General features: G+C 42.7%; 2 protein-coding genes and 1 long non-coding RNA gene across 6 annotated transcripts in view; 1 reads left to right on the top strand and 2 right to left on the bottom strand.

Moving 5' to 3' along the window:
• Nucleotides 1-195: 195 nt before the first annotated feature.
• On the bottom strand, nucleotides 196-9,886 carry NUP43 (nucleoporin 43). The gene is made up of 8 exons (XM_054819727.1): nucleotides 9,725-9,886; nucleotides 9,174-9,296; nucleotides 8,870-8,947; nucleotides 7,799-7,976; nucleotides 4,729-4,864; nucleotides 3,659-3,810; nucleotides 2,557-2,679; nucleotides 196-1,260 (listed from the first exon to the last, which is right to left on the bottom strand). The coding sequence occupies exons 1-8, from the start codon at nucleotides 9,842-9,844 to the stop codon at nucleotides 1,046-1,048; spliced, it is 1,125 nt and encodes a 374-aa protein (XP_054675702.1). The 5' UTR covers nucleotides 9,845-9,886; the 3' UTR covers nucleotides 196-1,045.
• A 418-nt stretch (nucleotides 9,887-10,304) lies between these two features.
• Nucleotides 10,305-16,553, bottom strand: LOC129204209 (uncharacterized). Of its 3 annotated transcripts, none has more exons than XR_008576299.1 (4): nucleotides 16,416-16,553; nucleotides 14,638-14,798; nucleotides 12,395-14,457; nucleotides 10,305-10,474 (listed from the first exon to the last, which is right to left on the bottom strand). It is a non-coding gene; the product is annotated as an uncharacterized LOC129204209 (long non-coding RNA). The 3 variants fall into 3 exon arrangements; XR_008576300.1 differs by lacking the exon at nucleotides 10,305-10,474 and having other exon boundaries at nucleotides 10,646-12,486; nucleotides 13,095-14,457; XR_008576298.1 differs by lacking the exon at nucleotides 10,305-10,474 and having other exon boundaries at nucleotides 10,646-14,457.
• The window catches only part of PCMT1 (protein-L-isoaspartate (D-aspartate) O-methyltransferase), a 35,665-nt gene continuing 26,944 nt past the window's right edge, over nucleotides 16,210-24,930 (top strand). For both annotated transcript variants that reach the window (XM_054819729.1, XM_054819731.1), the window contains exon 1: nucleotides 16,210-16,494. In XM_054819729.1, the coding sequence (XP_054675704.1) occupies nucleotides 16,227-16,494 (268 nt within the window). In that variant the 5' untranslated portion in view covers nucleotides 16,210-16,226. The remainder of the gene's footprint in view (nucleotides 16,495-24,930) is intronic.

Genomic DNA, 24,930 nt, shown 5'->3' with positions numbered 1-24,930 from the left:
GTAAAGAGCGCTCTAAAGCAGTTCTGATGGAAAAACCCATGCAAAACCTTATCACTTAACCTGCTGCTGCCCAAACCCTGAGGTTTCCCTCCATCCTTCAGATTGTATCCCCAGGATCAGTCCAAGTAACTTACGGTTATTTACCTTCCTGCAAAGATAACTACATCTGTAAGAACTAAGTCAGTCAGACCAGTATTCTTGTGCAAAACTTTTTATTAAAAAGACAAAGGGTTCTCTGCAATAAAAGGTAGGTACAGTGCTAATCATAACATTTAGCTTTTCAAAGATTGCAACAGACCAGATGTGAAGTTTTGATTGTGACAAAGACTCTGTCTCAAGTTTAGAAAGTCTTAGTCTCACACCTGAAAACACAGCCAACACATCTGTCAATTATGACCTCTTAACTATAAAAAAAACCACTTCTCTTGTTGAGAGAGTTACCGGCACATTATCAAGATCAAGTTTTAACATGCAGCATCCATGATGAAGCTGTAAAAATACAAAATGTTACTAAAATGCTAAGATTCCTATAGAACCTTTCACATTTAACAGTTCTGCTTTCCAATTCTCATGAACTAACATAAAAAGTTATGTTCCTCTAAATATATAAAAAGCTCAGCTTAAAAAACCCCCATCTCAGGTGACATAAAAAGAATTTCAAAGAACCCCACAATTTGGCCTTAGAATTAATACTTGAAAAATATCTTGGGGGGGGGGGGAATAAAAAAATAAATTGGGAGTTTACCTTTCTTCACTTTGTACATGCATGTGTATTATGGAAATCAGCTTACAGCAACTATCTTGCCCTAGTGACTACTTTCCTGCTTCCCAAAACCAAACAGGCACCGGGGAGGAAATCAGTTACCCATCCTGGAGCATCAATAACTAGAGACAGCTGTCAGAATCTGAGGTACCTTCTGCAGTACCAGGACCAGGCTGTCACCTCCACATGCTGATAACAGACTAATGAGCATCATTAAGTATGAACCTGACATTTCCCAGTAGTTCAAGGTGATCAGTACTTCAAAAGGATACTGGAGTTGTTTCATGCAAGAAGTTGTCTGTTCACGTAAATAGCCTCTGCATCAGTACCATATACTAGGCATGGTCCTAAAATATCTAAAGTATTCACAGACAAAGTCTGATTTGGAATTAAGTTGGTGATTTCCATGCGGTCTTTGGTAGGATCATTGCTTAACCAGGCACTTACTACAGACTGGTTAATGGTATTGTGGGAAAGATAGGTAGTACTTCTTCCTCCTGCAAGAAGGAGAGGGAAATAAGTTCCAATTTAGTTTATGTATTCTCAGAATTTGGAGAAACATAGTAGATATGGGACAGACATAATGGGAATATCATTTTACATTTAAGTCAGTTTTCAGATTAGTTGACAAATGTTGTTGTGTCTTCGATAAATGAAGAAAAAAATAGCTTAAAAAAAAAAGTACTTCAAGTGATTATAGAAACCTGCTACCAGCTCTGTCCCCAGTTAAGACCAATAAGACAGTACAGCTATGAACTCATCTCACTGAGCAAACAGTGTAAACATCTACAAGATTTTCTAGCCAGAGACTAAAGCAAGAACAGACCTAAGAACAAAAGTCTGTTTATATGGTGTCTTGCTATACTTGGGGCATCAGCTTTGCTGTAATGACACTTCTTACTGTCCCTTCTCCCTACTTACTCTGCAGCAAGTGATATACCTGGATTTGACTTCGAATTTTTTCCACATAACATTTTACATTCAAACTGAAGTCCCACAGTTCCAGAACTATCATTCAGCATAAAATTAACAAAGGGATGAAGTGGTGCTAAAGGGTTTATATTTAATATACCTGAAAACATGCAGAGTGCAACTTGAATCAGTTATTCTACTGTTTCCCTATGTAGAACTGAGCTTTGAATTGCAACTTTGAGGCCAAAGGCAGCAGATGACATCTGAAAGTTTGCCCATTGTTTACAGTCTGAAGTGGCAAGCAATTAAGCAGTCTTTGTGACTGGTATGTGAAAATAAATGTTTATATTAAGCCAGAATCATATCTTCAATTAAAATCCTGCCATGATACAAAGGGATCAGTTTCATTCATTGAAAGTTCCAATTATGACCTTGAATAGTAAAATAATAATTACACTATCTTATTAATGTATCAATTACTTTGGTATTACAACATTTTGTATACCTCCCTCAGAGACTCTGATAGTAATGTGTCATTTAGGCTGCCTTCAAGTCTTCTCTATACACAGATGATTTTTAAGTGAACACGATCTGTCTTTGAAATACTAGATGTGCCCCTTCACACACTGGACAGAGTACAGCAGATTTAAGAAAAAAACCCAAACAAAACAACCAACACAGACCACAAAAATCTCACACAACTGTTAGCTTTATAAGTAGTTTTCTTGAAATGCCAATTAGGGCTTTCTTTCTAAGAAAAGAAACCAGTTTTTAGTTTTCTGTATTAGGACTATGTTATTAATTGGGTCATGGGAGAACATCGACTTTAATTACATTGCCAGCTGACAAATTCAGTGCAGATTGACTTCAAACATCCTCACCTTGATGAAGAAAAGATGGTTTTTCAGATATGTCTGTGGAAGTATCCCAGTGCCAAAGAGATCCATCTTCAGAACATGTAAATAAGTGATCAGGGCTGGAGGGATGGAAGTGAACTTCCCACACTGGAAGTATCAAACCAAAAATCAAACAAACCACTTCAGACCAAGTATCAAGTACTTTGCTTAGTGCACTTTGGCCAGTATGATATGGACATGCACTTGCAAGAACCCAGGCCCCCACCAAAACCTTACATTCTTAAGTGTCTGTGGGTATGAGACCCAAAACCCCATCCTTAGTTATTTACTGCCGTTTTCCCTCCCCTGGGAGACAGAGAGGGGAAAAAAAACCAAAACCAAACAAACCAACAAGAAGATGCTATTTTGTTGCATTTTCAGTACTGTGAAAATTGTTAAAGGTTAAAATCTTATCTGAATTCCGGCATTCTGCATACTTTCTCATGCCATCTTCTGTACTATTAAGTTTAAATCTGCACACAGCATGCATTCCTTCCCAGCAAACACATTATTATTTTGTGTCTAAATATCACAACCGTGGAGAAGATATTTAAGTCAGTAAAACAACACATCAAGAAATATTTTTATTCCTTAAATATAATTGTGGCATCAAGTCAAGAAATTTTCAGCACAAAATGAATTGCTGTCTTGCGCATATAAAGTTACTAGGAAAAGTGAGCTGTTCCAGCATTGTGGAAGCACCAAATGGATCTGTACTACCTTTGGTTTCCCCTCTTCCTCATGTTTTCAAGTTTGTTAGTAACTGCATTCTTGCTTTACTGTACTTGTATACCACAGCATCAATTTCTATGACTATTCATATACCTACACCTCTGGAAACACAGCCATTCTGATGGCTCATTAAAGAACTGCTTACTAAGTCTAGTTTTAGTTTAGACAGAGTTGGCTTTTAGATAAGAACAGTCTCATCTACACAGAAGGAACAAACTGAAGCCAACTGGACGAAAATACATCAAGTAGCCACTATGTGATTGTTTTCTATTGTAGCTACAACACCCAATTTTGTACAGAAATTAGAAACTTTTCTAAAATGCCACCTTCTCCCCCATCCATTTCAGAGACTTACTTTCTGCTTCATGAGCATTCAGCAGGGACACTGGCATAGTACCCTGCCTGATATCCCAAATACTCAGCATCCCATCCTGGCCCCCCGTGGCCACAATATGCTGCTGATTGGGATGCCTGTCCACACAGTGCAGTGGAACTCTGTCACCTGTCCTGCAAAGGAGAAGCACAAACAAACCACCCAAACATGAATTCTTTATTCAGCTTCTATTTTCTCCTTCTTAATCCCTATGAGCGTTGATGAAAAAGGTAACGGTAAGGGCTGCAGCTTCAATTCCTGTAGCATCTAGTCACTACAGGCTGAAGCCACATGACATCTACTGGAAATTAGAGGTATGGCAATAACAGGAAGCTACAATTGGATGAGCATCAGGCTCTGTGCCCTGTCCACACAGTATCTGACAGCTTTACAGGAGTGAGAAAACCTTGCATGAAGGTAATACTTTAAGTATATCTACAATAAGAAGGCTACTCTGAAATTCATGTTATAATTACAATTTCAACATATACTAAGAGTTACAAAGGGAGACTGGGCACTACCAAAACCAGGTACCTAAACCACAGGCTATTAACAGCAATGGGAATTACTCCACAGACAACAACGGGATTTGAATCTAGCTCAGTTTGTTTTCTCACAATACCTTATAAGGCACAAAGTTATTCAGATACATTTCAAATGCCAGAAACTTTATATTAGGCCTGTGGAGAAAAACACATGTAAAGTATATTTAATTAGGGAAAGAGAAAAAGTTTTGGGTTGAGGATTGCTTTGGTTTGTGGGTTTTTTTGTTGTTGTTTTTTTTTCTTGAAAAAGAGCAAGTGTGCAGATGCCTTCAAGAGTTAAATCATAAACCACATCACCCAAATACAATACTCAGCCACAACAGTAATTCAGCCATTAAGCAGACTCTGCTTTTGATTATTTAAATACCAAAAAAGTTAAAAACCTTTAAAAACCCCCACAATCATTTATCATCCCATTGTCAAGAAGGTATCAGGAAAGATTTAAATCAGATTATATAAAATAGCACATGCTCCTCAGTAAATATGTTAAAAAAATGAAGGTCTTACAAAGAAAATATTTGAGATGGCTCATTTCTTTGCTGTCTGAGGTCCCATATTTTTAACTGTCCAATTGAATTTACTGTCAAGATCTCAGTTGTGCGAAGGAAAGTCACTGCATGGAGTGTACTGCTGTCTGCATTGTCTGCAAGAGAGATGAGGAAAGCATTCAGGTAAACGTATGGAATGCTAGTTTCCATTTATGACAAAATAACTCTTTTTAGAAAACAGAATACAGCTGCTTAAACATGGTTACAATCTCTCTGCATTTTCAGGGCAGACAGACCAGTGTCACGTGAATTTTAAGTCTTGCAAGGGTATCATGTTAAAAAGGAGCCCTTGCTTCCTCTATCAAGAACTACTGAGACAAATCTGTAAGAAGTAATATCTAATTAGCTCCAGTGCTTACGGAATTACTTGTTGATCTGTAGATTTCTTTGAACTATATTTCTTGAACTATAGATTTCTTCCTATAGTTCCTAAGAAGAACCAATTTAACCAGGTCCATGGTTTTCGTAAGAGTTTTATTCATATGCTCTGTATCTACTGACAGGAGGCAAGCTATGGAGCTTTTCATAATGCAGTTGTTATTTTGAACCTAAGAACCAATAATTCTGGCTGAGAACATGAAGCAGTTGTATACAGAAGCACTTCATTCACCAGCTTTCTTTAGACCTTTTCCAAGAACCATCAATGCAATATCCATTCCTGTCCCTAAAGCCAAACTAGAATTATGCTGTGCTTGTTAATCTTCATAATTAAATGGCAAAGCTCTTTTTTCGGGTCCTTTTCTCCAGTGCTTTTTTTCATCACAATTATTTACAATGCGCAACACTTCACAGCATTGAGGTGAAACTTTTGGAGGCTTTAGGAGAGAACGTAGGCACCATTTTTTTATATTTTCATTCTGTTATTGTATATAAACTTTTTATCTTATGATGGGGTAATTTTAAAATTCTTTGTGTAACTTCATACTGGAAATATGCAGCAAAAAAATTCACCTATAAGATGGAAACCTTTTCTGATATTGAGACAGACAAGTTACATTGATGCCTAGTTACAGATATTTGAATAAGCTTTCTTTTCTGCCTGCTATTTAAATGAAAGCCGATGGGAAGAAAAAAAACCAACACCAAAACACCTTTAAAAAGAAATGATAGAGTACTGAACACTAAAGTTTTAAAGGATTTTAAATTTTGTGACAGAATAACAGTAATTGATTTAGCAATGATACATCTTTATGGGTCCAAAAGATTTTTACATCATCTCTAACTTTGGAGATTTTTTTCCTACCACGACTGACTATAAACATATCGACTTTGTATTATACTCTTAAATCTATTAAACAATAACAAAAATAGCAAGGTACTCCTTTACAAATATTTCATAAGGTACAAGAGTCCTATCTTCATGTTAAAACACATCGAGAGTTCAGCCCAGCACCTGGGAAATGTGAAGATGTCATTGAATTGGGAGCCAGTACAAAGGATTGCTTACACTATAAAACTCTGTCCCAAGGACTTGAAAGTTTGCACTAGTCCCTTCCACATAACTCCAGGTAAGCCTCACTTACCAGGTCGCAAGTACGACTGACTTATTTGCAGACCATTCCTATTATTTTAACATTTCCCTTCCCATTTCCAAAAGGACATTTCTCAATTCACATGTGATTTCTTAAATGTTTATGCACCAGCAAATCTCAATGCAAAGTCTTACTGCAGTGTAACAATGGCTGATGCTACCACTACACAGCAAGCATTTTTACATAGTACTATCCAGTGAGCACTAAGAAAACGAACAACTTGCATCCTGCACATTGTTGAATCTGTATGTAAGCATCTGAGCAATTGCCCAGAGAAGAATATAGATTTGTTTTGGTGTGGACATCTGCTTCCTGTGAGTCAGCAAAACATTCTACTCTATTAAACTTGCACTAGAACACTCTCTGTTAGTATCTGCATATAAGTAAAGATTTAAAAATAAAATAATCCTTTTAAACTAGTTAATGTTCACACCACTCAAAGGGGAAGTTACTGTGTTTTGTGTGCATGTGCTAATAAAATCTGCCTCATGCCCTGCTACTATTTTTTTTAAAGCATAGAAAGGTTTCCTACAGAAATTCCTAAGGAGCTACAGTAAAGGGCTGTATGCAATTAATAGGATTTATCTTGTATGTGCATGTACAGCCATGCACACACAAGCGCCCCCTTTTGAAATCCCAGAGCACTTCCTTCCTTAATTGGCTTATCACTGTGTGAATTCCTTCATCCGTTGGAGGAAAGATTTTGCTTGAGGAGAAACACAGGTGCTATGTCAAGCTGAGGTTACAAGGAGCAAGTCCTGGTTTAATAATGCCACTAGCAAACATGGTGTTACTGTCCTTGAAATTATTTCTGCTTTTAAGTTGCATTTCCAACAGATGCTACAAACTTGTATTCTATTTCCTTGAGACCAGCATGATAGAAGAGTTGGGAATAACCAAGTTTTGACACCTTTCACAAACATCTTGCTCTATCACATAATCTATTACTCCAGTGAAAAAGCTCCATATTTCCTAAGGGAGAAATGATCACTGTAAGCCATGACATCTGGCAGAAGAACAGGGTACAAACAGTGGTTTCTGGTGTTCCTTTAGACACAGAGAAATAGATGGTTTTGTATATGGATACCATGAGGGTTAATCTTAGTACAAATAGTGAATTGAAATGACCGTTTCACTAACCTTGTTATGAAGATCTTGGGACAAAATTCTTGACATCTAACCATATTTCGTGTATACTATCATAGCAGTTAACAATTCTAGATGAAACAGAAACCTACAGACGATGTTAGGCTTGGAACTTCTCCATCAGTTAAAACATTAACATGGAAATACCCAAATGAATATAGACATACATCTGAAATATGTTTCAAGTATATGAGGTCTGGAGAAATATAGGAATAATCTGGAGCAAACACATTCAACTCAGAGTATTTAATTCAATTCTAAACTGACTTCTTTTGTTTGTTATCATTTGAGAAGTTAAAACCCAATCAAACCACTCCAAACTAAACTAATTTGAACAGTTATTGGACATACCTATAGTTCTTACTGCATCCTTTTGGTCAGCTCTGAAGAGATTTATTCTACCATCTTCTCCAACAGTGACAATTTCTGGGTTGTTGCAGATGACTCCAGTACATGCTGCTCCACCACAAGATGTGTCTTGATCCACGTGATAATGGGCTTTCTCCCACCGCTGGTTGGCAGATAAAGTCTAAGTAGTAACAAGACATGAAATTCTGCTGTTAAATAATGACCCTGATAGACCAAAGCTTCCAGAATACTCGCAAAACCACAAACAAGCTCCACGAAAGCCACACTACCTCACAGGAATGAGAATCTGCTATACAAGTAAGAATCAGAGATCTGATTTTTCCTCAACTCTTGAGCACACAATCCCTCAATGAATCATTGATTATTTCTTCTCTGAACAACCTTTTTTACCTGAGCTAGAAATCAGAAAGAACACAATCTATTTATGAACTGTGAAATGTCTTTCACTAGATTACCCCTTCAGTCTTTCCCCAGGACAAGGGAAAAGAGCTGAGGCCTTTACAAAATATAGGGTCAGGTTTAGATTTTGATTGCAAGGAATTTAGTTTAATTTAGGTACCACATCAAACTATTAACATAATGGTCTTTATTGTATCATTGTGAATATATAAAAAAGTCATTACGCATTTACTTTCAGTGATTTACAATCAAAGCAAAAGACTACAGAGTTTACCTATCTTCCCTCAGATGACATTCATGAGAAGAAATTCAACATGAGTCATTTAGTTCAAGAATGCAAAAACTCTAATAAAGCAGGTACAAGTCCACTCCCCCAAAACAATCTAAACTCTTTAAGCATGTTTTCAGTGAACGGACTATTTGGTTACAGATATATAGTAGCAGATATGCCAGTCTATCTGGCCCTGGAATCTAATTTATGTAGTATGTGTGCAAAATACTTTTTTCTTTCCTTTTATGTAAAAAGCCAAAGCTTTTTCTAACAGACTTCAAAAAATTGATTTTGGTATGCAGACTTTTCTTGCATTTTGAGATAAGATCAAAGTGACCTGTATTACACAGAATAGCAGCTTAAAGCCAGTACAAGTTACTTACCTGGTTATTCTGATGATGACGGAATACAGTTACAGCTCCTGTTGATGAGGCAACCACAATTCTCTCTTGGTCCAAAAACTAAAGAGAGATAATAAGCATGCTATTAGTTGATGTCAGTACCAAGATGATAATTTCGATTTGAAAGTAACAAAAAAATCAAACCTACAAACTGATATTGGTTGGGTTTGCCCTTCATAAGAATTTTTTGTTAATCTCAGCATTTTTTTTCAGTTTACTATGACTTAATTTCTCCCAAGTGACAAGCCACTAAAAAATACGGATCTATTCAACACAGCTATTTTACCTGCATGTCCATGACATCACCATTGTGCCTGATGTCACACAGCAGCTGAGGTTCTCCTTGATATTCACCATTGAGGCCCACACTTCCAAGGTCTCCAACAGACCAAATGGAGATCCTGTTATCCTGTACGGAAATGATACCCCCAGTTTTACTCGAAAATGCTTTTGAAAGTATCTAACAGCAAGTCAGCTCAGATGTCACGGCCAGAGACGCCTACGTCGCTACAGCCAGGCAAAGCAATAGGCTGCAGGCCGCGCACCGCTCCTGAGGAAGCCGCCGCCGGCCGGAGAGAAGCGCTCACCCAGCGGGATAACCCTGCCGAGCAGCGGGGCGGCCCCCCGGCTTCCTCAGGGACGCGAACAGGGCATTGTCAAGCGAATGCCAGGACTGCCGGGACGGGCAGCGCTCACGGCAAGCTCCGGCCCCGCTCTCCCACGCGAAACGGAGGAGGCTTAGGGGACCGAGGCGGCGGGGCGCGCCGCCGCCGGTCCCACTCCCCGACAGGAAGGACGCGCCGCACCTCCGGGCCCGCCCGCTCGCTCGTTCGCTACCTCGTTGTCCCAGGAGCCGGTGGCGAAGACGTCGGGGGGCTGGAGCGCGGCGACGGGCAGGGGCCGCCAGCGCGCCTTGCTGATCTTCTGCGACACGAACTTGGCGCACACGTCTTCCATGGCCGCCCCCACCACGCGCCGGCTCCCGCCCGCCTCGCGGCGCGCCTGCTGATTGGCTACGGCGCGACGGCGAGCGTAGAGGGACAGGCTTGGGGCGCGGCGGTCAGCGTGAGCGCGCCCAGGCAGCCTAGCGCTGGGGTAGGGGCGAGGGCTGGCCATGGCGGGGAAGGGGGGCGGCGGCCCGCCCGGCCCCGCCGTATGTAGCGGCCGCACGGCGCCAGCTGCCGGCGTTTACCGAGACGGACAGGCCGGGGTGGGCCGCGTCCCCGTCCTGGGGTAACGGCGCGACGCCCTGCAGGGGCCGGGGGGTTCCCTGCCCTGCCGCTGCAAGCTGGGGCCTCGCCGGCACGGGCAGCCAGCCGCTGAACGGGTGCGTAGCGCCCAGGCCTTATTTGCAGCATCGGGTCCGGAGAGGAAGGAATAAAGAAAGAAGTAAATTTGCCAGGTATTTACCTGTCTGCTCTGCTGGGCTGTCTTCCCCTCATAATGTCACCCATATGTATCATCTTTGCAAGGTCGTCAACTTTTATTTTCTCAAAATCAGTGACTTTTACAGCAAGTAATCATCTCTGGTCTAGATGTGCTTTTAAGTATCTGCAAGTGATACTCCTCTCTCTGTCAGATTGCTACCTGTACAGAAAGAAGTACAATAATATTTTTTTTGTGTCCCAAATAGCATATTAAATCGAATGAACACACATGTACTTCCTTTATCACATTTCACTTGAGACCTAAGCAACTGTGCAATAAAAAGTTCAGAGGTTAGTTGTAAAATGAGCTAAAGGCTGACATAGCTATGTGGTCATTTCAGATGGGACTATCTGTCCAGTCACTGCAGTGCAGTAAGGGACTTTCACAAGCACCTTCCTACTTGTACAACCTGGTTTTCTGCTGCATTTTTTTCAAAGCTGCAGCTGCCCGCTCTGTGAGGTTCTGTCAGGTGGACTTAACAGCATTAGCAGCAGTGGCTTGGCCAAACTTTCACCCATGTCACTGCAGTTTGCCTGCCAAGCCATCTGTCACGGTTTTTCTATACAGCATTCTTGAGTTCCTCATCAAGTCTGCTATGCCGTTTTGTAATCCTTCAGATGTGATACCAAATCAGTGATATTTTATATGCTTTATGCATCATTTGAACTTCAGTTGTGAGGAATAGTTGTTTGGGTTTTTTGGTTGGTTTTTTTTTTTTTTCATAATTATACAGCAGAATCCAACACTGAGCATATTCAAAAAGCTGGATGCCATTGTAGTCTGCTATACTGCAAGTCTTAAACCAGCTTTGTTGCATGCCGCAGTAGCATTATTATTATACAGTAGCCAATACCTCTGGTGCCCTGTATTAAGCTGCTAACAGCAATCCTGCAAGTCACTGTCAACTGCAAGGGTATTTTCAGCTAATTCTCATAACACTTGTGAGAAAGGTCAATAGGCAGCCTCGGAATACAGCCGCAGAGCAGATAGCTAAAAGTGGAAGAGATAACACTTTGGGATTATCAAAATATTTTATTAGGCAAATATTTCTGTTGGTTACTTTGTGATTTCTGTGCGTATTTTTTCTATTGTGCTCTTGGATGGTGTCCCTTTCATTAAGAGGGAAAGAAGAATCACAATTTTTCTTCCCTGTCTTACACTTTTTTTTAAGAAAATGTTGGCAGCATGTTATGTGATGGAGGAGAGAGCTGTGATGGATTTAGGGCTGCTCTGTAAACCTTTAAATATATTCTCTGTGTTTGATCACTATGAAAGATGTGTACTGTGTTAATAAGTTTTTTTCAGTGTAATAGCAGATTTAAATAAACAAATAAAAGAAGGAAATAAGCACTGGGAGAAAATAAGCCTCATCAAATATTTCTGAGGTTGTCAAAAAGGACGTTATGTCTAGATGAAACTGACCCTGGGTATTGCGTCCAAACCTGTTAGCTAAGGCAACGAGGAGCATCTATGGATTATCCTTAAATGTGGCTAAAGCTAGGAGTGTGAGTGAAAGGGAAGAAAACTGAAAGCATGCCTGCCTCTCTGCCAGAGGTTAGGGGGCCTGGGAATGAAGGCATTTACTAGATCAGTGGATGTACTAGGGCAGGATAAAGCTAATTCTGAACCCTATTTGCTTATAATCTGCTTTCTTCCAATTATCGTTCAACAATATTTTAAGAAAGTTATTTGGAGATGCCGTATTTACTGCTGGTCATAACTCCTGGAGTTGTGCCCAGTTCCATCTCTTGAACAAGCGCTGTTGCTGTGCAGGGTACTGCAGAGCAGAATGAAGAGCAGAGTGCCAGGGCCCTGGCTGCGTTCATAAGCCTTTACTTGCCCTCACCTGCGGCTCCTACCTGGGCTGAGGCACCTGCTCCTGGCCTGAGCTGTGTTGTAGCAGGGCCTGTGTCCAGCCACGTCCCTGACTTGGTGCCTGGCTTGACTTGGGGCCTGACTTGTCACTTTGCTTGATGGCAAAACCATTTACTGTTCCCAGCCCTGCTCTGCTTGCCTTGCTCGGACACGGTGGGATAGCGTCCTGCTGTGTGGCATTGTCATCCCTGGCTCCAGGCTCACCTTCTCTCACGGAGTGGTCCCAGTCCTGCGGCTCCCTAACACAGAGTCACTGATATGCCTGGGTTCTTCTCACCTCCTCTTTGAGTGCAGGGCTGGGAAAAGAGGGATGCCGAGTTCAAAATAATGTGAACTTCTGAAGTGGAAATACAAAATGAAGGCACACACCAAAATGGCTTGAGATTACAGGAAAAGAAATTAGATGAAGGAGAGTGATTAAGTTAAAAACAGAATGAAGGCAGGGACAGGAGTGACTGTAGGTGTAGAAACCAGTTAATGTGGGGCTTGGGACATAACTGAGGAAAAGTTCAGCAGGAACATTTCACAAGGAAATTTCTGATTGTGGTATGTATATGCAGAAGCAGATGGGATTAGACAGTGATGATCAACTTTTCATATGCTTTTTAAATTACAAAAAAATTAAAAATCTAATGGGTTCTTGAGGTGGGAGGGAAGGGATGAAACAGAAATAGTAGCATGGAGGGGTTTATATATAAATGTTTGTAAGTACTGCTAAGGGATTGAGATGTGGGTGCGTGTGCGGAAAAGGAGAGAGATCTGACATGTGCTTAAAATTAGTTGGGATCTCCATGTCAGAACAATCAAGTGACAGCCCACTCTGGCTGCTGGCATTCCCATGCCTCTTCCCTAATAGGGCTGTCCATGCACCAGCTCCCTGGAAGGGCTAGGGAGATGGCTGTACCTGTGGAAGATGTGGGTGTCTGCAACTGACAGTGGGCATCCAGGGACCAAGGTGCTTGTGCTGATTTGGACAAGTGAGGGGGAAGAGGATACAGGAATGCTGAGTATCAGAGCAGATGGAGAGTTTCCATGTGAACGATGATGGCTGGAAAACATTTTTTATTATTGTTTCTGCTTGTCTTTTACTCTAGTGTAGAATGTCTATGTTCCTTTTAGTTTTATCTTAACAGATATTCTCTTAAGTTTAAACAATGGACTTATGGCCTGGTGTTATAGAGCAGAAAGAGCTAAGGACTCTCATGTTTGTTTACTGCACGAATGGGTGCGTCCTGCCACTGTGGGTGCATGTTAGTTTCTCAGGGCCCTTTGAGGCAACTTGGCTTGTCTTAAAGTTCCTGGAAACTTGCAGAGCCAATGCGGTTTCCTTCACACATGCCTGGTATCCATCCAAGACACCCCAGATATCGCTTAGGAAGGCTTACACTTAGTTCTTGTCATTCTCTGAATAGTCATGCCAAGAATGTAGCCAACAGATGGACAATAGGTACATTCAGTCAGAAAGCGCCTGGGCAAGTCTGCATGTTCCTAGGAGATAAAGGTGGGCTCTTTCTCTGTGCTCTATGACAAGCTTAACCCTAATTCAAGCTGGTCCTGGTAAGCAGTGTCAGTTTATATGTAAATGGTTTCTCTTGTGTTTCTGGTCTCCCAAGGGGGTAAGTATCCATGGAATGCTTTTAAACATGGGCCAGCTAGTTTCTTGCCAACGACCTCTCTATGTGAGAGCAAAGCAGTTTGCTTGCATCTGACAACAGAAAATGTCTTTTGCATTTAAAACAATGAAGTATTTTTGTGTGTGTATTTTTACAATGTCTGTCTGTTCTCTGTATTTGCTGCCCTTTGGGAATTCCTCTAACTCCATGGCTTCTTTCCTTCTCTCCCAGCCCACTGGATATAACAGGGAGACCTTTTATATTCTGGGGCAGGCTGGGAGTCTCTCACAGACTGTAGAGCGGTTGCCAGATCATGCTTAGGAGAAGTTAGATGGAGAATACAGAATGAAGCAGTGGATCTGTCTCCAGGATTAAAAGAACTGGATGGGAAAGGTCTGGGAAGTCTATGGATGGGACCTGGTGTATGCATTGGGCAACTGCCAGACTTGCCCTGGACTGACTGCTAGCCAGAAAAGCAGATTCCCACCTTCGCCTCATTTTCTTCACTTGAACCGGCAATGATGGGATGGAGTATATGCGTTGTGTGGAACTGGAACAGGTTCATTCCTCCCAGGATGGTTTCTTGCACAGAAGACGATATCTGTGTCTCCCATGGTGGTATGTTAGGCTGTGTGTGTCCTCATATCAGGAATGCTTTTAAGAAACAGTATAATATTTGAATTTATATCTGCTGGATGATACCTTGTTTTCTCTAATATTTATACAACGTACTAGTGATAGGGCCTATCTGTTCATCGTTATGTATCGCTGTTCTCATGTTTCAAAAGAAAAGAACTGAAAACCGTGCTGTCTGCTAACAAGTAGATGACGTACCTGCATGGTTGCGCCTGGTTAAGAGAGGAAACGCTGTAAAATTGCAGTCCTGGGTGTGTGGAAGCTGGTTTCACAGGGACCAGAAGGGGGCACAAATGCAAAAGTCACAGCACTGACAGTAGGTTCCCCGAAATTGTCTGCAATCATGGAATTTGCTTTCCCTTAAAAACAATAGAAACACATATAAATAACAGGTGGCAAATGAATATTGGTGGTAAAATTAATCATTAAGGAGTTTAGGGAGTGCCCAGGGATACCACATGACTGTAGGAAATTAATTACATAGTTTTCTGCATTATGCTACAGGCTGTGGGAGGAACCCGAGTTGCTACTTTCCCCTTAAGATTGCTACTTCATCGTGTGCCTACGCTGGGACAGAGTAAAGGCCACATCGGATGTATCCGTTTGCCATTTATTACATTCTGAGCTACTGATTTCATGACCTAGACGCCTTTTAAAAATAATTTTAATTTGTACCTTTATTTTACAACAGCATCGCACTAGTAACAGATCGTTGGTACTCTGGCAGCCTTTAGCCATACACGCAGGTGCCAATTCTCCTCCATCCCTCCCCATTGTTTGTGCTGTTTCCCGGTGCTCAGTCACACCTCCCTTCCCCCGGCAGCCCACCGCCGTTTCACCCCCCCCTGCAGCGACTGCCGCTTCGGGGGCACCTCCCGGGCCGCCGGGGCAGGGGCGCGCCAGCTGACCAATGGCAGCCTCCAACACGTAGGCCTGGCCCCCGCGGGCTGGCCGCGGCCAATAGGCGCGCCCCATGCAAAACGCCGCGCCGCGGGACGGCGATAATTGGCTGCGTCGCAAGGGCGGCGAGGCGCGCGCCGGGCCGCTACGGGGGCCTGTGGTGGGTGGCGGCGGTGCCAGCGTGACCGGCAGGCTGGGTCCCGGTCGGGTCCCGCAGCTCCAGCTGCCCTCCAGCTTCTGTACGCGGCGTGTGCCGGCTCCTTTCACGAAAGCGGCCAAAACTGGGGGGAGGGAGAAGTACTGACGTGCCGTTTCGCTACCTCATTCATTAACGGAGCTCGTAAGCTCACAGACCCGGCCCGACCCAACGCCGCTAGCGCGGGATCCGCGGCCCCTGCAACCAAACCCGCGATCCGGGAGCAGCCGCCGAGCCCGCGCGCCTGGCGCCGCAAGCTGCAGCCGCGGCGGAGGGAAGGGAGCCGGCTTGGGTCCCGGGCCCGGGCGGCTGGGCTCAGGATAGCGCTACCGGCACCGTGGCTTGGTCAAAATGTGTTCTCGGCGCCCCCAGCGCCATGCGACGGCCACGCGCTCGTGTGTTACCGGGTGTTCACGGTGCTACTGCGACCGCGGGGGGAGTTGGGGGGGAGGCCGGTTCCCCCCGCGCGGGCTGCCGGAGCAGCGCAGGGGCGACCCGACCGCTCTCCCCTCCGCCCGCAACGTCCACACATCGGCGGGAGGGAGGGGAACGGCCCCCGACGGGGGGGCTGCAGAGCACCCCCCCCCCCGCGCGCGGGGATCTCCTCACGCGCGCCCCCGGGGGCAATGGGCGCGCATGCGCGGGGGTCAGCGCGGGCCGGCGGAACGGCGACAGCGGCGGCGGCCGGAGAATGTCGGGCGCGCGGGGCGGTGGGCGCGTGGCCCCTCCCCTCGGCGGGCGCGCGGCAGCCGCAGCGGCGGCGGCGGGGGGGGGAGGAGGAGGAGGCGGCGAGGAGGCGGCGCCTGTGTCGGCGCTGGAGGTTGTGTCCTTCCTGGGGAAGCTGCTGTGCGCAGTCGCGGCGCTGAAGGCGGCTCTGTACCTGCTCCGCAGAGTGTGTCTAGCGATGGCCTGGAAGTCGGGAGGCGCCAGCCACTCCGAGCTCATCCACAACCTCCGCAGTGAGTCCGGGGCGGGGGGCGCCGGCGGGCGGGGCCCGTCTCGCCTCAGCTGCGGGGTGACCGTTACCGGCCGCACGCACTTCGCATTCCCGCGGTGCCCGCCCAGCCGCCAACTGTCAAGGAGCAGTGCCGGCGGGGGGAGGAGGCGAAGGCGGCGCCCAGCCGGGGGGTGTGTGTCTGGGTGTCCGTCCGGGTCCCTCCCGGGAGGGCGCGGCGAGCGCACCCGCCGTCCCGCAGCCGGGCGGAGGGCGGCGGCCGCTGGCGCAGGGCGGGCTGGGCTGTTGTTGCGGGAGGAGATGCGGCGGGAGGGGCGGCGCCCGTGGCGGTCCCGAAGGGGAAGCGCTGTGCGGCGGCCGCGGCTGTTGTCAGCCCGTCGCCTCCCCCCCCTTCCCCGGCCCCGTTCCCGCCGCCTTGTCCCCGCCTGCCCGCAACGCTGTTGTGCGAGCTGAGGCGGGGCCGTGGCGGCAGCTCTGGAGGGCCCGTGATCTTCCGCACGCACCGGGCTCGGCGTCCCTCTGGCTTCGCTCCGGCCGCCTCTGCCGGGTCAGCACGGCCGCCGGGCGGGAGGAGGTGGGGGCGGTGCCCCGAGTCCCCTCACAGGGCGGGCGGGCGGGCATCGACCATCCTTCGGGCCCTAGCTAAAGGCAGTGAGAGCTGCCCGGGGTTGGGAACCGCGCCGAAGAGGCCGAGGTTGCTTTTGTTGGGTGAAAGTGGCGTGTGGCCTCCACTCGTGAGGTCCGAATGCTTTTGGCCCTAGTCCCGAGTTGCTCCTTTCGAAGAGGTGGGCTAGGACTGCTGGGAGAGGAGTGGAGCTGGCGAGGGTAGAGATTCATGCTGTCACCAAGCTTTCCGGTGACTGCCCGGGACTTGGCGTTTCTTGTCCTTACCGAAGGTTTGTGCTGTCCCCGTGCTGCATGTGGAAGGTATTGGGCGGGTGCTCCTCACCAGTGTACTTCGGTGCAAGTCTTCAGGGTCACTTACATGTGATCCAGGCTGAGAGGACGGGGTGATAACACCTCTATTCAGAGCTTCCATTTTTCATATTAGCCTCAGATTAATCTGTATTAGATACACTTGTAGTGTCTGTTTTCTTTACTCCTGGTCTTTCCCTTCCTCCAAGTCTGTGTCTCTGTGTCCTAGACATAAAAGGATGTGGATTTGGAGCCTGTATTGTGGCACTTGTCTCCTATTTTAGTGATGCTGCAAGACCACAGACAACTTCACCTGTTTGCCCTCCTTGTTAGTTTCGAGACATAGGAGAATCATCCTTGTTGCTTTCTCCAGTCTGGTTATGTTAGTTCCTCTGGTGCTGTGGTCTTTTCCAGCATTTTCTTTTGCCAAGTCTTTCATCCAGTAGGGCAATATATGCTGAAGTGACTTTCAGTTTCACTGTAAAAACTGCCCGTTTAACAAATAAATAATAACTTCTCTAGTTACAGAGTTGCAGTGCACTTCTTTCTTTGTTTGTTTTATTTGGAACTGTAAGGACTAGAAATACTGTTTTAGTGAAATTCTGTTTCCTTACACAGCAGGGGAAAACTTTCTGATGTAAAAATGAATGTCAAGCTCCAAAATATATCCAAAAAGTTTTTATTGCCAGAATTGTCTATGGCTCTGAGAACCTGAAGGCAAAACTGCTTTCTTTGTTGATTAAAACAATGGCAGCATTTTTCAATGCATGGGAACTCTTTAGGGCTTTGGGAAGAATAGTAATGAAAAAGCTAAAAACCGTTATAGTTAGTACACAACAATAGTAGTATAGGAAGAGGAAAGTAAACTAGAAGTGTTTAATATTGTAATCTCAAAATATACAATGATGGTAATTACTTGGAAAATTACAGTCTGTAATTTCCCCCCCCCTCCATTTTGCACGTGTATGTCAAAATATTATGAGGGGTCTTAAATAATGGATTGGAAATAAAATGTTGCAAAGGCACAGAGGCTTTTAATGTTGCAGTAAAATTGTGGTGTTCACCTCGGTGGAACTCCAGTGATGGTGTAGGGCTTTATCAGTGCAGAGCAGTTGCAGGATTAAGACCATAACTTTTAAATAGGAGTTCGCCAGGTAAGATGATACTTTGTTGCTGAAGTTGGGAACAAGCTTAGAAGAAAGTACCATTTCATATGATGTATAATTCTCTCGGATAAGTTTTTAACAAACTTAAAAATCATTGGTTACAGAAAGCCTAAAATGTTCTAGAGAAATCATTTCGAGTAGTAGATCCCTCAATGTACTTTAACTTTTTTCCTCTGTGAAACCAGCTAAGTAGCATAGCAGTTCTGGCATTTTTATTCTAGAAGTAAGAGCGCAAGGCAGATGAGGTTAATTTGATGTTGTCTGAGTGTTTGTTTTGTGTGTAATTTGCATAAATGAAAATAAAGGAAATAATGCATGTTGTAGTGATACAGTGTTTTCTTCTGCAGCAAAGCCTGGTTAAGAGGTTCTTGCTCCTGCCCTTAGACATACTTCGCTGTTCTTATAGAACTGCTTGTGAGGGAGGCTGTGTTGTGAGACTGGGTCACTTTCTCATTACGCTCCCCTTGCGAAACATCAAGGTTTAAACTCCTCAATATGTATAAGCTGTTGTACTATTGTGGTTAGAGAAGCAGTGAACTTTGATATAGGTATGAGTGGGCTGGGGAGAATGGGAGCTTCTTAAACTGTTTTTGCTTCCAAATGAAAACATCAATGGAAAACTCCTGTAGGCTACATATTCTTTTCCTTTAAAGCAGCTATAAAGATTATTCTTCATTGTAATTTGTTATTGACAGTTACTAACTCTTCTATTTTGTGGCAATAAAGCACTCTGATTTAATGAAACTGTATTAACATATGCTCATTGCTCTTTTGCCTTAACGATAGAATTAACTTTTCTATAAAGGTAACAATCGGTGTGTTAGAGCAGTGATAAGTGCTTTTGTGTATTTGCATGCAAATTTTGGCAAGTATTCTTTACAAGTCTTGTCTTTGCTTTCATGTCTTAAAAGGGACAAACAAATGAAGAGGGCCGTGGAACTCTGCAAATTTTTCAGTGTGTACTTAGAGACAAGTGACTGAAGAATGTCGTGTGACTTCTTGTTTTGTTGTTTTGATTTTTAGCTGCTTGTTGCATTGTAAACATGTTTTTGCACCGTTAATTTGAGGCATCATAGATGCACAATTTATGACATATGCAAAATAAACTTGCTTAAAATGCACTCTCTTCTTCACAACAGAAGTGCTGTCCTTGAATGTGCTGTTTCCACGAGGAAACAGCTACTTTATTTTGCAGTGATTCTCAAAACTAATTCTCATTTTAAAAAATGCTTTTTTAATCTGAATGTTTGATTCTTCCACCATTAGAGCTATTTAAAAAAAATATTTTTCACCTTTACAAAGTAATTATTTCAGTCTTTGCTTCTTCCTTACTGAAAATAGTTGAACGTGTGCCTTTAAACTTGAGGAAACTTTCCCCCTAAAAATACTTAATTTAAGATCTTTTAGCAGACAACAATTCTAGGAAATTATCTAAATGCAGGTTACTGTAGGTTTAGAAATCATGCTAAACGTAGAAATAATTGACTGTGTTTAAATACATAACTGTGACTGGAGTTTCTTTTTGTTATAACTTACTGTATAGGGATGCTGAGAAAGCAGGAAAAGACTGGATAATTAGTGACTTATTTACTGTTATGTTGCTTGATTGAAGAGCTTTGGATGCTAAATCTGTATCTTTTTTTCCCCCTCTCTCTTTATCTTCAGTTATCCACTGTTCTCTCATCTCGTTATTGGGTCATTTTGATCTCCTTCTGTCTTTTATACTTGAGCTCTTGCCAACTCCTGTTATTTTACACGCCAACATGTTAGAAATCAGCTTTTTTTCTCCACCTGCAGAACTGAAAAATTGGTCCCTGTCCAATTCACAGTCCATCAAAGTTAATTAAGTTTCCTTATCACACCTCTCTCTCTCTCTCCTCCAATCAATATGGTATACTGCCATATGACAATCTTTCTTTGCTTATTTCTCTGATCACGTTGTGCCAATGGTGTTATAACCACATATACATGCTTTTGAATCCACATTTCATGAAGGTGAATTCACTCTGGCTAAAGTGCTGCATAATGTTTTTAACCATCTGTGGGCTTGTTTCCTGCTGTACTCTTTTCTCTTCCTCATCTAATAATCTAAACTGTCACAAAAGTTATGTCAAGCCTACGAAAGATTCATATATGACCAATGCTTGTCCTCCATGGATGATTAACAGCACACCCCTCAATATCAGTGAACCTGATAGCTCTGAAAAGTACCTCAGCCTATGTATTGACCCATGGGCTGGAATATCAAAACCAGAACTACTTGAAACAGTGAAGAGGTGGTTACAATGGGTTGGGAAGGTTTGTTGAAGACATTTCAGAAAGTTGACGTATTGAAAGGATATGCTATTCTGTGATTGATTTAACAGAGCAGGCTGGTGTAAAAGTTATGTACCTGGAAACCCTTGATTTGGCAATTTGAGCTGTTGTCAAGGAATGGCTACATCTACCAGCATGTACCTGTGATGCAATCCTGTATTCCAGCACTTGGGATGGAGGCCTGGGTATTGCTAGACTCTTGGGGCTGATCCCTAGTGTACATGCTCAAAGACTACACAGAATTGTGTGTTCTTTGGACAAGACAATAAGAGCAGTCATTTGGCAAGAGGGTATTGAGAAAGAATTTGAAAGATTATGAATTGCAGCAGGAGGAGATAAGGATAAAATTCCATCTATTTGGGACCCTAGAGCGGTCATGGTGGTTTCAGAGGAAGTAGGCCATGAGGAACCAGTCTCAGAATGGGAGATACCCACTCCAAAAGTTATTTTTCCGTGGCCCTGTAACTGGTAAAGACAGGAATTTGTGAATTGGACTAAACTTCTATCCCCGGGCCATGGAATTTCCAACTTTGAGAAGGATAAAATCAGTAACAACTGGATTGAATATTACAGAGGCATTCCTCACAGAAGGCTCATCACATCATTACGACTAAGAGCTCATGGCTACCCCCATGGTAGAGAATTTCTGGCAAGGGGCAGACAAGAAACTCAAATCTTGTCAGCGTTGTCAGGCAGAGAATGAGACCTGCTCTTGTGTTATTGGATACTGCCCTGCAGTGCGAGGCGCTAGGGTTAAGAGACATAACCAACTATGTGAATTGTTGGCAGATGATGCAAAAAAGAAAGATTGGGTAGTATTCCAGGAGCTGCTGCTTAAAGATGAACAAAATAAATTGTGTTCTTAACTGGTTCTTTGGGGGTGGTGTATTTTTTTCCCTTAATGTTAGACAAGGTGTTGATGTAATGTTAAAAACATACCCATTCTTTCCCACAACCACCCCAAAATTCAGTACAACAAAGTCCAAGTCCTCAGTCATCTAGGAAAAAAAGAGGACATGTTTTTGGTTGTGTACTTATATTACAACACTTTATAATCAGTCATTTTAATTTAAAAATGGTTAGTTGTTTGGTTGATTTTTTTTTTTAATTTTTTTTCCTGGTTGGGTTTAAAGGCATAAAACTATTTTTTTTTTCTGGTAGTCTTAAGCTGCCTAATAATCCATAGTAAAATGGAAATAATTATGCAAATCTGTCCCTTACAGGTGATTACCCTTGCTTGTGGGCATGTTAAAAATAGGGAATCTCATATGTTTTAGTTTCAGTATAACTCCAAGCTTTTCTTTTAATGCTACTGTTTATTTCACCCTGATGTAGTACTAAGAGCTTGGAAAGAAATGCATAATGTTTGTGTTCTTCTGAATGATTGTTTCTGTGACTGTAATACCTTGAAGTCATGTTTGTTAGTGTTATGATAACACTTTTTAAGTGAAGTTTTTTCTTAAGACTGTTACAATATGAGGTTAATTTTATTCATGTTTTTAATTTTGATTTAATTTACAAAATTTTGGCAAAAATGGAGTAAACTCTTTCAGAAGTTGAGACCAGTAAATTTTTGGAATAACATCTCTCCTGGACTGGATGACTTGTGAGTTATGGTTTGAGACTTCAGAGCCTGATTACTGCAACATTGGACTTGAGTACAAAATAGTTTTAAATGCTTGCACTGTTGAAATCTAAAAGAAATGGTCAGACAAATATAACTTTAGAAATTCTTCCTTATTTCTGCTAGTATGACAGCTTTATGTCATTTTGTCCTAAGAGTTGGGGTTATGTTTTGCTGATCTCTTGATCCTCCTCAGCTTTTGCATAGTACTAATGCCTGTTTTAGTGGAACTGACCGTTCATGTGGTCTGGCTGCTGGTCTCGACAGCATTGGCTTTTCTGAAAACAGATCAGCAAAGTTGATGCATGGAATCTGCTCAGTAAGGTGTAATATGTGCAGCATCTGCCTTTCTTTAAAGATCTGCTAAAGCTATTGAAACAGTCTTGCTGCAAGCCTTACTTTGAGGAGAGTTGATTATCTATCTGTCTTATCCAACTAAATTTACCTTAACCTCTGCAACAGTTTTTACTTATTACTGATGGTGGTTGTTGCTTTGTATCCAGCTCTTCAGTTTTGACATTCCATGTGATTTGTAAGTGAAGTTCAGCCCTCTCAACCATAGAGAGATCAAGATGTGCTCAGAGGTGAAGTCTCCCTCATCTGCACACAGGCGTTAAAGCTCATTGGAAAGTGCAGTTCTGTGTTCTTGCAGGCTGAACCCAACCTTAAAGTTTTCATGTACTCCCAAAAGTTTCTTCACTCAGCTGCTGATATAGATTTAGACAAAATCAACATAACCAGCTCAATAAATGTGAGTACATTATGGATGGCTTTTATGATAAAAATATTCACTGTATGACTCTGAACAAAGAACTAGCATTCCTTTTTCCACCCCCAGAGAAGAAAATGGTTAATACTAACTTTGCAACATTGGTCTGCAGTATGAAGGAGCAATAAAACTGTGGTTAAATATGCCTAAATTAGTCATCTGCAGACTTTCAGATACATGAAAATTACTAGAGAGCTCTTATCCATTATACCAAAATGGACAGATTGTTTTTGGAGGTGATCATTATTAAATAGGGAAGGAGTACTCCCATAAAGTAGAAGTGAAATTTTGGAGGGTAAGAGTGTATTTAACTGAGTCTTGAGGCTGTATATGAGTTTGTTGTGTTGAAGCTAGCTTTTGGTTCCCGTGTGGTTTTATCTCTGCATGTTTTGAGTAGCATTTAGATACTATTTTTTTAGATACTATTTTTTTATTATTATTTCTGCCCTTTTGGAATTTTCATGGGATTTGATTTTTGTGCTTCATTTCTGGACTCTTAAGATTAGTTCTGATGGACCCATACTGTCCTCAGTCTTTCTGTCATTGTGTATCTGAACAACAGACTCTCAACTAATTCCAGTTAGTTGTATGCAACATTCTGTTTGAATAATGTGTTACTGTGAATCCAAATCATAGTGATAACAGATGTGCAGCTTAGCGTTTTGAGGCAGATACTCTGAAATTATCAGCAAAGCACAAGAGGCTTGTATGTATGAGCAGTTTAAAAACCACTTGTTTGCAAACACCTACTTTCATTTTCCTTAGCACAAAGAGCTTTGTATGGTTTAGGGTCAGTGTCCTTTATTGGATCTTGGGATGCTGATCCATCACTTCTTGTTCAAAGTGCTTTCTTTGTGTTCATGGTTTACGGTGAAATCTTCCTATGCTCATTACTTAAATAAAATGCTATTAACTGAATTGCTTTCTTTCCCATCTTTTTCCTTCCTCTCCCCACACAAAAAGGCCCTGACCTTAAAAACATGAGTTCATCAGCTGCTTAAAACCTACTAACTTCACATTGCTTGAAAATCAAGATGTGGTTCTGTTCCAGCCCACTTTCCTCTTGAAAGTTGCTGGCTGTTTGTGTGGGTCGGATGGAGACATCTGGAAACTGTCATTTGTCATTTTAATCTACTTGATTTCATCTTTTGTAACACAGAGCTGTATGTGCTTTGCATGATGCTTTAAGACCTCAATATGATTCTAAAATATCACTGTTGTGCTGAAAAGTCATCTTAAGTGAAGTGCTCTGCAGTGGTTATGGACAAAATAATCTGGGGAGAAACTGAACTATGCGGATGCTGAAATAGTCACACAGTAAATGGTTTTGGGATCTGCATGAGCATGTTGTTTATGTAAAGCCAGTGACAGGAGGTGTTTGAATAGCTGTTTATAGTTGGTATAGTAAGCTTGTGTGATGGATTTTATCATGTGGCAATGAGACATCCTTTTTCTGATCTGGAAGCTAGTGTTGGTGTAAATGTTGACTGCTACTATTTTATGGTTTGGTTGGAAACTTGTTTGATCAACAGTCAAGATACTATCACTGATGTAAGCAGTTCTTTTGAAAGATAAGCAATTCAGTAATGCATTTGTTGCTAAATAAAAAGATAGATTATTTACTTGTTGCAAGTCCATGGTGTCTTTTCA

Source organism: Grus americana, chromosome 3, assembly GCF_028858705.1.
Source record: "Grus americana isolate bGruAme1 chromosome 3, bGruAme1.mat, whole genome shotgun sequence".
In the NCBI taxonomy this organism is placed as follows: Eukaryota; Metazoa; Chordata; class Aves; order Gruiformes; family Gruidae; genus Grus; species Grus americana.
This window is presented reverse-complemented; position numbering and strand designations above follow the sequence as displayed.

What these genes read in the sequence shown, in the direction of transcription:
- NUP43 (XM_054819727.1), bottom strand. Translation starts at nt 9,844, where the DNA reads ATGGAAGACGTGTGCGCCAAGTTCGTGTCGCAGAAGATCAGCAAGGCG. An exon ending in GGATGCAGTAAGAACTATAG is followed by an intron (nt 4,865 to 7,798) that starts GTATGTCCAATA and finishes TCTCTCTTGCAG; the next exon opens with ACAATGCAGACAGCAGTACA. An exon ending in ACCATCTTTTCTTCATCAAG is followed by an intron (nt 1,261 to 2,556) that starts GTGAGGATGTTT and finishes TCCTTCTTGCAG; the next exon opens with GAGGAAGAAGTACTACCTAT.